This window comes from Megalobrama amblycephala, linkage group LG22 (assembly GCF_018812025.1).
Source record: "Megalobrama amblycephala isolate DHTTF-2021 linkage group LG22, ASM1881202v1, whole genome shotgun sequence".
Classification (NCBI taxonomy): Eukaryota; Metazoa; Chordata; class Actinopteri; order Cypriniformes; family Xenocyprididae; genus Megalobrama; species Megalobrama amblycephala.
In genome coordinates this window covers 21,271,617-21,283,837 of record NC_063065.1, presented here as the reverse complement: position 1 = coordinate 21,283,837, position 12,221 = coordinate 21,271,617, and the positions used below count along the sequence as shown (strand labels likewise).

General features: G+C 40.1%; 1 protein-coding gene across 4 annotated transcripts in view; it reads right to left on the bottom strand.

Annotated features, from left to right (window-relative positions):
• Window positions 1–12,221, bottom strand: part of ncoa2 (nuclear receptor coactivator 2) — a 128,910-nt gene that overhangs the window by 30,715 nt on the left and 85,974 nt on the right. For all 4 annotated transcript variants that reach the window (XM_048174183.1, XM_048174184.1, XM_048174182.1 and 1 more), the window contains exons 10-11: window positions 11,276–11,423; window positions 5,585–6,848 (exon numbers count right to left, since the gene is read on the bottom strand). In XM_048174183.1, coding sequence (XP_048030140.1) covers window positions 5,585–6,848; window positions 11,276–11,423 — 1,412 coding nt within the window. The remainder of the gene's footprint in view (window positions 1–5,584; window positions 6,849–11,275; window positions 11,424–12,221) is intronic.

Sequence of the window (12,221 nt, the reverse complement as noted above, 5' to 3'; positions counted from 1 at the left end):
TGGGATTGCTTTCTCCATGAAGTATGCATGAGATGCAAATCTGGCCAAAATGGGCTGTCTTAGAAGGCAGCATGATGTTGCTGCCTACCTTTAAGATCAGCGTTTGCATCCTAACTGTGCTTATAATGCTGTAAATTGCTGTTTGGCTAAGCAGCTGTTTTAAAACAGAGCTAGAGAGAAGCAAACTAGGACATACAGGATGTAAGAGAGACTGAGAGATTGAATGATCAATAGGGTGAGTGAGAGAGAAAGAGGGATTGATACATCAGTGAACAGCCACTACAGCTGCCCGGATGACAGCAATATGTGCATCTGGGTCATTTCTACCTTCTGCCATAAAAACTACATTATTGAAAGCCACCCTGTCCAGAGCCATCGAAAGCCTTTAATTGCAAGCCAACTGTGAAAATAACCGTGTGCGTTCGTTGAACGCCGCCCGTGAAAGATTCAGGAGTGGCCGCGCTCTACACACGCTGACAATGAAACTCCTTAAGCCTTGCTCTCTGCCACCATGACCTTTCATACAGATCCCTGGTTCTCTTCAGTGTCAGCTGTACCGCTATCACACCAGACTGCTGCTCATCTCATCACAGAGGAGAGAGAGAGAGAGAGAGAGAGAGATGAGTGGTGAGAGGTCACTGGTTTTGTTCCAAACCCTAGTGATCCACCTCACTAAATGCGTTTACATGCACATCCTTAACCTGATAATGCTTAATGAGCCGACAATTCATGTGGTCATGTAAATGCGTTAACCCTTTTTCTTTTTTTAGTGCAAGGTCATAAATCGCTTAAGCATAAAACGATCGACACAGCTAGATTTTTGCCCCTCAGTCTGATTTCACCCGCACATTAGCTCTCGTATTGTCGGCTTATTGAAGTGCACATGTATGATATGCAACAGGAAAGCGCCCTAACTGTGGATTTAAGTGCACCCTTCAAACTTTTTCTTGACTCACAAAATTAAAAAACAATTGTTATCTCTGCAGCAGAAGTGGTACAGTAAAAATACTGTTTATTTATTAATAGGGCTGTGAAAATAACGCGTTAATTTCGATTAATTAATCTGAGAAAAAATAACGCAGATTAATCCATTCCATATCGACCTTTGAACCTAGAGCCGTTCTAGTCACCATTCGACTGTAAAATGAAGGAGGGAGATGACTGCTGCGCTGACGGACAGAACGAGCAGAACTCCTCCCTCGTGCGCGCGAGAAAGTAAGCACCGTCTTTGCACTCTCTCTACCTCACACATAATAATCTAAATCAACTGACACAATGCTAAAAGTTCGTAAGACCGAATCCATGTTTCACGAGGCACATTCGGAGAATGTTTTTCCTGAATAACCGCTGGGTGTGAATAGTGCTCAGAAGAACGTCACCTCATCTTCTCTGACAGGCGCCCTGCACGTGCAGCTGACATAAACCACACTTTCAGTTAACAAAAAGAAAATCCTATCCAGTGGTGAAATGTTTTCTGTGTTGACAAATCTTTTGTGATATCCTAATAACAGTCGCGATTCGCACGCAACGCGTCAACGTCCGCTAATGTCCCATTCGCGACCTAATGACTCATTTGAACAGATTCATTTGAATGAATCATGACAACAACTGATCTGTCCACACGGTCTATAATGAATCATTTACTCGAACAACTCTGAAATGAGAACATAAGTGTGCTTACCCCATTTAGCAAGAGTGGTTAGTAAAATTAGCCTTAATAATCCACAATATTTTCAGGTTATTTAAATGACAATGTGTAGTAAATTAGGCCTACCTATAAAATCAGTTAGTTTAGACTGGAGTGAGGTGAAACCAGAACAAAGCAAGTTGTTGTTAGCTAGGTGCATTCAATTGGATATGGTAGAAAATTATATTATTAGTTAATATAACTTCTAAATGCTACTTTTTAATATTTTTCAGGTTTAGCAAAAAAGCATCTTCTCTTACAAAGCTATAAAAGCTATAAAGAATATACTACAGTTCACAAGTTGAAGTATGAAGTACTCACAAAATCTCATGAAAAACAGTAACTTTTCTTGCAAATGAAAAGTGCACTCTCCCTTTATAATTACAGAAGCTGTCAGTCAGTACAGCACAAGCTCACTGATTTCGTCACATTTTATTCAATGAATCTAACTAAAGTGCACAATAAATCTTTAATTTACAGTGTTTTGACACTTTTTTCCCCACACGAAAGTGTGAAAACTGATGGTCGAATTGAATTTTGCCGAGGAGGAACACTGAGACACGTCTATTTTTATGTTGTCTTATGTTTGAATAACTAAATTAATGCTAGGCCTGACTACACTACTGATGCTGTTAAAGCTACCTCAGGACATTGAAGATACCAACACACCAACAAGTGGCATTTCACCTGGTTTATATCATTGCAGAAGTTCTTAAAGGGAAAGTTCACCCAAAATTGAAAATTATCCCATAATTTACTCAACCTCAAGCCATGCTAGGTGTATATGAATTTCTTCTTTCAGCCAAACAGAGTTATATTAAAAATATCCTGGCTCTTCCAAGCTTAATAATGGGAGTGATTGGAGGATGAGATTTTGAAGCCCGAAAAAGTGCATTCATCGATCATAAATGTACTCCACACAGCTCCAGGGGTTTAATAAAGGCCTTCTGAAATGAACTGATTTGACTGTGTAAGACAAATATCCTTATTTAAAACTAAGGCTGCAGGATTAATCGGACAATTCGAAAAATAACATTGAAATCGCGCTTGAACAATTTGGCTTAGTGCGATTATGAAATTGCAAAGGCTGCGATTATTTTTTTTACGCACGGCTTGTCAATGAAGTATGGTATCCATCTGAAAGCACTGCAAGCAACACGCATCAAACATCTTTCCTGACATTAGGAGCATTTATTAACATCTTGTCCAACAAAAGACAACATTTAATAAGATGTTCTTACTCCAAACTCACTTCATAACAACAGCTGAGCATCCTTCTAAGAGATGATGTGGCTTCTTACACAGAATAAGGCAGTCAGGTGTTTATTAGTCATGTTTAATCAATCAAAGCATTTCAATCTTCTGTTTATTCAGCTACAGCGATATTATGGGATTTCCTGGAATGACGCGAGTTCTACTTCGGCAGCAGGGCATATATGCAGTTTCTGCACGAGAGCGCCCTCTGGCTTTCAGATGGAGAAGCATTTACTACTGATCACAGAGCCGTACAGCTCTGACAAGCTGCGCATAAAATAATCGCAGGCTTTGCCAAATCGCGTGCGATTAAATTGCGATAAATTGTACAGCCCTATTTAAAACTTTAGTAAAATAACGAGCTTCTGGTGTGACCGCCATACGCATTCAACTTGCGTCTAAAAAGTGTTAACTTCTGCGATGTAGTACACAATGAGATGACGTACTATGCTATGTCCTATGTTATAATGCGTAGTACGTAATGTCATTGAGTACTACTTTATAAAGTTTTAAATAAGGATATTTGTCTTACACAAACGCATCAATTCGCTTCAGAAGGCCTTTAACCTCCCGGACCCGAATGGAGTACGTTTATGATGGATGGATGCACTTTTTTCAAAATCTCATCCTCCAATCATTCCCATTATAAAGCTTGGAAGAGCCAGGATATCTTTAATATAACTCTGATTGTGTTTGGCTGAAAGAAGAACGTCATATACACCTAGGATGGCTTGAGGGTGGGGTAATTTTAATTTTTGGGAGAACTATCCCTTTAAGAATGTTCCATGAATATGGTAAATTGGGAGTTAGGTGTCTTGCTCAAGGGCACCTCCGTCATTTCATTCCAGAATTGAGACTCAAACTCGCAACCTTCAGGTTACCAGTCTGACTCTCTAACCACTAGGCCATGACTGCCCCCTAAAAACATAAAGTGTCTAACAATTTTGCTGTCTACTGTCGAGAACATGCTTGTGATGCCTAAAAATGCTATGTAGGTAGGCAGCTCACTTTCTCTCTACTCCTGCCACATTTCATCCTCTTTTCTCCTGCATCCTCACTAATTCAGTTTTTTCCCTTTGTCTTCCGTTTCTTTCTGCTCATCCGTGCTCAAGCATCTCCTCCATCACTCTTCCTGTCCCGCTGTGGCCTCCCTGCTCTGTAAATCACTGTACTTCATGTTCTCAATGGCGCTGTCGTGGAGACCGTGAGGTCAGAGGTTCCTCTCTGGCGGAACTCTGGGTCTTTTCCTGGTAACCGAGGGGTGGTGAGGTCATTCTGCTAACAGGCTAACAGCAGCAGCTTCCCGAGACCGCTGCTTTGATTTGACAACTATGACTCAATTTGTGGCTCAATCAACAGCTTTTAAAAGAGGCCCGGGAGGCCCAATGAACACAAACACACACATACAGGATAATCTCTCTATTCTGTTGTCTGGCCCCACACACTTCTCTAACTTTACCGCCGCTGTGCCAGGCCTGATTGGTGCCCGGTGCCAGCTCTGTAGGGCATGTGCCAACCGCTGTGCCAGATGAGATGCACTGAGCACCACTGAGACGCCTTTTTTTCCAAATGTCACCGAGCTGCTTCTGAGAAAGTCCTGCCAGTTTCCCACAGAATCGACTTCCTGTGATAGAGCTCTCACTTTTCTCTCTCTCTCTCTTTCTCTCTCTCCAGCTGGCTGAGTCATTTATATCCCTGCTGTTACCATACTGCCTCGATCTGGGGCTTCATTGGCCGGTTTATAAATCTGTTGTTTGCTCTACTTTCACACCCAAATAGAGAGGAATACAAAAAGAAATACAGAGGAAAGGAAAGGATGCATACACTCTTACAATATGGAAACAAACTGAAAAGGAGGTGATGAGAGCATTTAAATATGTTGGTATCAGTTGTCATATTGGTTACATCTGCTTGAGAATTCACCACGCTGGCTGACGACCTTTCCGACATGCAATACCTTTCACATCTAACCAAAACAACCATTACCCACACCCACTGATGATGAATCTTTTCTTCATTTCACCAAGGTGACACTCCATTGCAATCCATCATATCTTTTAAAATTTCAAATTCAAAACAAGCAGAAGTGATTCAGAGGGTGGTTTTGCATATACAAACTCTTAGTACTTTCTGTTCTGTTAAACTCTATTGACAGCATGCAATCATTTACCACAGAAAACAATTTGAACTTGTACATGCCAATAAATAATGCATTAGCAGTTATGCACTTACAATGTGAATTATGACTATAATCGTCTTTTTGAGGTTAGTGGATTTTGAAAGCCAAAAAAATTCCACTAGAAAAAAAAAAAAAATTCCACAGCTTCTATAAAAAAAAAAAAAATTCCACTTCTCACAAAGGAGAACCATCCAAAATAAAATGTATATATTAATAAAAATATTTATATACAAAAAACAAATATTTATTTGGTCTCTAATCTAACAGCACCAGGACTGCAACTGGTAAAATAAAATAAAATAAAATAAAATAAAATAAATAATAAAATAAAATAAAATAAAATAAAATAAAATAAAATAAAATAAAATAAAATAAAATAAAATAAAATAGTTCAAATGATTTTCTGTGATAATATAGAATTTAACTAAATGAAATATTCCTTTAAAGTTGGTGATATCACTTACCGGATCCACACGGTCATAGCCACCATCGGTTTTCTCCGTCTTAATTCCTGGCATCTTACCGCCCTCCACCTTTATCTCTCCAGGTTCCATCTTGATGTCTTTACCCTTGAGAACGTTATCATCTTTATCCAGTAGGTAGCGCAGCAGGGCGTTGTCCTTCTTCTTGGGGCTGACGGGCTCTTGTTTAATGGCCAATTCAGCCACACCGGCCGTCCCACCTGCAGAATCCTGACACAGCTCCTTCCCCGTGGCCTCGGCCGTGAGTTTGGCCAGGTCGACGGGTGACGAGCTGTTCTGGAGAAGTCTGTGAAGGATTTTATGCTTCTCCTTCAAGGAGGTAGCATGTGACCCGACTCCGGTTTGAGAGCCTAGGCCACCATTTCCCTGGCCCCCGTTGGGATCCTTACACCCGGGCTCTCCACCACCCATCGGAGGGGGTGAGGTGGACTCGATAGGGTCAGTTTTAGTGGTGAGGAGCTGCAGGAGTTTAGTATGGCCTTTGTTGTCACGTAGCCGGTTCTGTGGGTCACTGCCGTCCTGGTTGTTAAACTGGCTGAGGTTGCCCTTTTCATCTCTTTGCTGTTCGATGCCATCGTCCTGCCCGCTGTTGCCCTGCTCGGATTGGTTCTGCTCTCCGAATGACTCGGAGGCTCCCATTTTAGTCAGCAGGTGAAGATTGACGCCCACACCAGCTGGCGACCCCAACTTCCTGTCGGGTGAGCCCAACGATTGGCCGTGGCTCACGCCGTGGCACTCGCTAAGCGCCTGTAGGGCATTAAGAGAACTGCTTGTGTATCCATGGTTGCCGCCTACTCCCCCATTGCCACCTGTACTGCTACTGCACATGCTCGCAGGTGAATGGAGGCTGCCTGCTGGGGAGAACTGCGGAGGGGGCAGGCGTGGAGATCCTGCCACTCCGGGACTTGCTCGGTGGCGTGGAGACAGCATGCCCGGACTGCCCTGAGACGGGCTGCTTAACTTCAGTGGATAGCCACTGCCCTGAGGGGTGGCCGCCTGCATGGTTGCCGAATGATTCATGGTCCCTGGGCAGCCGAAACGGTGGCCCTGTACAGGGCCGATGGCGCCAGGCTCCTTCTGGCCACCAGGGGAGGGGAAAGTGGATGTGTTGCTGCTGACTGTGGCATCCTGTCCCTGGGGGGCGCCGGAGGAACCAGCTGGATTGGGAGAGCTCATGGGGTTCATGGGTTTGCCCATAGCCTGAGCATTTCCGAGATCGGGGGTCATGCCACAGACGGACTGCTCCCTAAGGCAGAAAAAAAAAAATAGCACAAACATAATGATGAACATAATGATTGATGCATTATGAACATAAAATTCATAATTAGTGGTTATGGCTACCATGAGCATAATGTAAGCTCAGTGTGTCTATTGTTAATGAAAACTAAAACTATTAAAATAGTTTTCAGTAATTGAAATAAAGCTGAAATACAATATTAGATAAAAAAAAAAAAAAACTTAAACTTAATAAGAAATGTCTTTGCAACTAACTGAAATAAAATAAGTTTAAGCCAAAATACTAAAATCACTCAAAGTTAAAAATAAAATAAAATAAAAGCTAAACAGAAATATTAAATATTAAAGCAAAAACTAATACTTGAATTATAATAATTTTTATATAAATTACTTGCGCCTTAGAACGCGCAGACAAAATGCACTAAAGTTATCTTGCTTTCGGAGGCGGATACTTGGTTGGGAACACAGTTGTGTAAGACAGTTCTGGAAGGTAATTATACTGAACCACTTTGAAGACTTTGCTCAGAAATTTCAGAATGACCAAAACAGCATTTCAGATGCTATGCAACGAGATTGGTCTGCTGGAGTGCATACGTTTTTTATGCACATTTTTAGAATTTATGCGTATCTTGGAGTTTCCATCCAGCGTTTTTTAATGCGATATTCCAAAATGCGCAAAAAATAGGTGGATGGAAACATAGCTAATGGCTAAAAGTGTCCCAGTTAACCAGAGTTCACCCCTATAAAAATAATATTAAATGAACACTGCTGAAAGTTAGACATTTGAATAAACCAATAAATGCACACACACTAAAAACAATCCCTTGGCATCACCGTGGTAACTTTATTACACATTTTTTTGCAAAATTATAGTTTCATTATTGTAAAAAGAAAGAGACAGATAAAAGGAGAGAAGGAAAAAAAGTGAGTGGAAAAATTGAATAAAAACAAAAACAGAAAACAATGCCTCATTAGTTCAGGCAGGGCATGCCAGTCTCACCAGGTTGGCACGTGCTGTTGACAATGGTGTTTTAATTGCGATCCAAGGAATTAATATTGATTTCCAAGTAAATGCTATTGAAAGTATTTCATTACATTAATCCAGTGCAGTCATTTGTTAAATTAATCTCATAGACAGGAAGCAGTTCTTATAGCGCTCGAACAAGGAATCCGAGAAAAGAGCTTAAGCGGAATTTCAGGAATGGCTTAATTAACTAAAGTATGTTTCAGCAGAGAAGGTTAAAAGAGGGGAATGAATTGTTATCAAAGAAAAACAGCAGCGCTCATCCCTCAAAACAAGCCACGGGACAGAGAAAACGAGCGGCTGTGCTGTCGCATCCCCCTCTAATGTAAAAATCACCTCGGGGTATAAAGCTTTTAGCAAGCTACATACTAAAAACTCACTCAGAGCTGATAAACGCATAGAGATGCTTTTGTTCGGAGCGTGCAGCATGAATCAATGGCCAAGCTATACTGTGTGTTATTGTGCTAAAGATGCTGTGCTTTAAGACAACCCCCCCCCACCCCCGACTGTGAGCTCACTCTGGGTTTAATGTTTATCTGTGCTCGACACTCCAGACTAACACTGCTGCTATTGTCTCAGAAAGCAAACCGGTGTTCCTCCCTCACATGCTGAGAGAGAGATAGAAACTCTGCAGCTAACATATGAAACTGTGTTCACAACTGCCTGCTGCGGATGCAAGCTTTACTAATCCATAAACTCAATGATTTGATTCTATGTGAAATGGCAATCTCTGACTTTACCCAATAATGCTCTAGGAAAAATCATTTTTTTTCCTGGTATTAAGGTTCAAAAAGGATGTAAAGCATAATAAAAGCGTCCCATACAAATTGTGAGTATTGTTATACGTTTCTGAAGTCATCTAATAGCTTTGTGTGAGAAAATGTAGTAGGTATTCACTGTTAACATTCCCCTCCAGTCATCTATTAACTGCTGTGACTGAATCAGTGAGTCTGTGAGATGATATTTGAGAACCAGATCAGTTCATGAACAAGTCATTCAGTGATCATTTATAAACTGGACCAATGATTCACTGAAAAGATCTAATTCAAAAGAATGAATCGTTCAGGAACCGGACATTAGCTAAGTTTCCATCCAGTTTTTGCGATGTTTTGTTATCGATGGTGAATGGTGTGCGTGATGACATCATCCCTAAAAAAAAAAAAGTTTTGTTATATCGTTAAAAAAATTGAGCCGTACATAATTTTGTGTAAATTCGTATCTTTTGCATTCAAAATATTTTTGAAGAGACATCTGAAATTCGCCAATAGTGCTTATTTTCACATATAATGTTGTTAAATCGGAAATATAAGACGACGATGAAGTGCTCGTCTGACAGGACTTTACTGCCTTTATTTGGTGAAGCACAGGTTTGGATACAGAGCCGCTCATTCGTCCTGTATGCAAAAATTTTTAGGGTCCATAAATATACTGGTACAGTCAATTTTTAATGCCTTGAACATGCAGTTAAAGGTGCTACAGAGGATCTTTTCGTCGACTGCGAAACCAAAGACTGTTAGTGAGTTTTTGAAATGAGCGCATGCGTAAGAACAACCCCCCTCCTTCACAGCTCATTTCGAGGGAACGCCTCCCAAAACTCGTGCACGAGTATTGAAACACGAGTGTTTACCACCGGCATTCGCTGTGTCGTGTTAGTGGATTCATTATGTCGGACTCACCGCAGGTAACTCATAATCTGCAGTTGTTATTCCTGTCTCCTGACAAAAACATTGCATGCGGCGCCTGTAGAGTGTGGAAAGTTACTGGAGCGCGCAGCCGCACACGTCTCGCACAAGGAACGTCATGGCAGTGATTGACAAGCCAGAAGGCCAATCGTTTACGCGATGATCGCGTAAGCGATTGGCTGATGTTTTTAAGGCCCTACCTCGTGCACAGATGATGTATATTAATATTATTCCTTTCAGTGCACCTAATAAATAGTCTTTTATCAGTTAGTAAAGACAGTTTCAAGTAATATTGCAAAAATGTATAAAACAAAACATCCTCTGTAGCACCTTTAAGCAAGCCGCGATTTGACGCGGCCGGGAACGCATTCAAAGCAAAGAGTTATTCTAGTAAAAACTAGAATAAGAGCTAAACTGAGGCTTGATACATAACATTTCTAAAATTGTATTAGAGATTTGAGTCAACCACTTTATTTTCCTAATTTATTTGAGATAAAATTCTATATTAAGAAATTGCACTTATTAAATTATTTCATTTACGTGTCAATGTTTGTGATTTTCATTTGTCATGTAGTCTAGAACCGCTTCTGATTATGAAATCAAAGCAGATTCACGATTTTATGACAGTACTTTTAATTATTCAGATACAGAAGTAACATTTCTGTATTTTATTTTACCTTTCTTTTTGTCAGCATTGAAAACTCCAACAATCTTCCCTGAACTATTTAAGACACTATTTTCCTCATCCTTGTGATGCACCCTTTAAACTACAGAGAAACGGGGCTTTAACAGGAGCAACACCCGGAACACGGACGATGCATGACATGTATAGGCTATTTCTGTCATGTGACACCACATTTATTTGCGTTAAAGCCAAACCAATTCCAAACCAATTTTTGCAACATTTTAAGTATTGACCTAGAATTTATGCGCTAAATATAAACAGAAAAAGATTGTGTCAACATCTGAGAAATTTTATAGACAAATGGCTTTTCCATCAGCTATATTGCTAAACATTTTGAAGCGTTAAACCTTTTTCCGCAAAACAAACCTTGGATGGAAACCTGGCTATTGCTACATCTCCAATGAGATGAGATTTACTTCGAATTTGGCCTGTTCCTCACTCAAACCTATTGTACAGCTTCAGAAGACTTGGAATATACAGGAGTAAGTCATATAGACTTACCCGTTAATTTTAAAACTTGAAAGCTCCCTACGAGTTGTGACTACATGGAAAATCTTCTTCGTCATACTGGTTTGGAACGACGTGATTTTCCTTTTTGGGTGAACTGTCCCTTTAAGCTTGGAGTCGTTTGTATTCAATTACTCCATATTTAACTAAATCAGCAATCAAATTCGGAGGAATTATCAAGGGTGAAAAAATTTGTTTGCCAACGTGTAGCTGTGGGAGTCGAGGGAGTCGTGTTATTCTTGGTTCTGATGGAATGTTTAGAGACCAGCATCGGCCTCTGGGAAAACATGCTTGGATGTTCTCACATGACAGTGAGATTTCAGTATATGGTCATTAACTGGGCTTGTCAGAACTAGAAAGTGTGCGTTTCGACCGACTGCTCACACATGGAGCCGAACCAAACAGGAAACGGTGAGGAGAGGGTCAAAAATGACAAACACATAGACATGTTGGTAGTTTATAAAATACACAATTGCAATTATATTAAAATCACATATTTAGACGTAAACAGAGACAAAACAGTTCAGGATAGTGGGTACCTCTGTAAGATGTGCAGGGACATGTAGAGCTGTGGCTCGTTGGTAGCAGGTGAGCGAACCAGTTTGCTCTTGGTGTGAGCTGAGACGATGGTCCCGTCGGACAGGGAAAACCGGTAGATGGGACTAAATGCCTGCCCATGCCTTATCACTGCAAAACAACACACCCACATGATTAGAACATCAAAACATTCATTTTAAGAAATACATAGGTAAATGCATATTGAGGAAAACTGAATTAACATCCAAATTGTATGCAAAAGATTAATAAGGTTTTAGGGTCACATTCGCATTTAGTCATTTCTTCAAACATGTCTCGACAAGATAATAGTCGCTATCGCTCATAAACCCATAATAATTCCTGTAAAATTGCCAGATTAACTTCCAGTAAAGGTACCACATGCATTACTCACGTTTTATACACATCGTTCACACACCACAACCAAAATACTGTTCTCAACTCTGATGTTCTTTGCGGTAAATGATTTTCACATGATTGCTACAGTATCCTTATGACAGTAGTCATGATTGATCTTGATATTTATGCAAATCATGTTTAACAGTGGAATTTGTGGTGAGAAACTACATTACCCATGATGCAGCACAGAAAAATTCACCAGTCAGTCACATGAGCAAATCATGCCAAAAGAGCTTGTCAGCTCCGCCCACTCTCATGAAGCACTGCAAATTATGTAAGAGTCGGTCTCCCTAAGCTCTCAAAATACTTAAATATATATATATATATATATATATATATATATATATATATAGCAACACATTTATAATATATTTTTTATATAAATATAATCAAAAACTTTAATTGAACAGCTTTATATTTCACCATCAATTTTAATTTGATTATGTCATTCACAATGCTTCATGGGATTGTAGTTTTTTCCCCCTCAATAAAGCCATTAAAGGGTTAGTTCATCCAAAAATGAAAATTCTG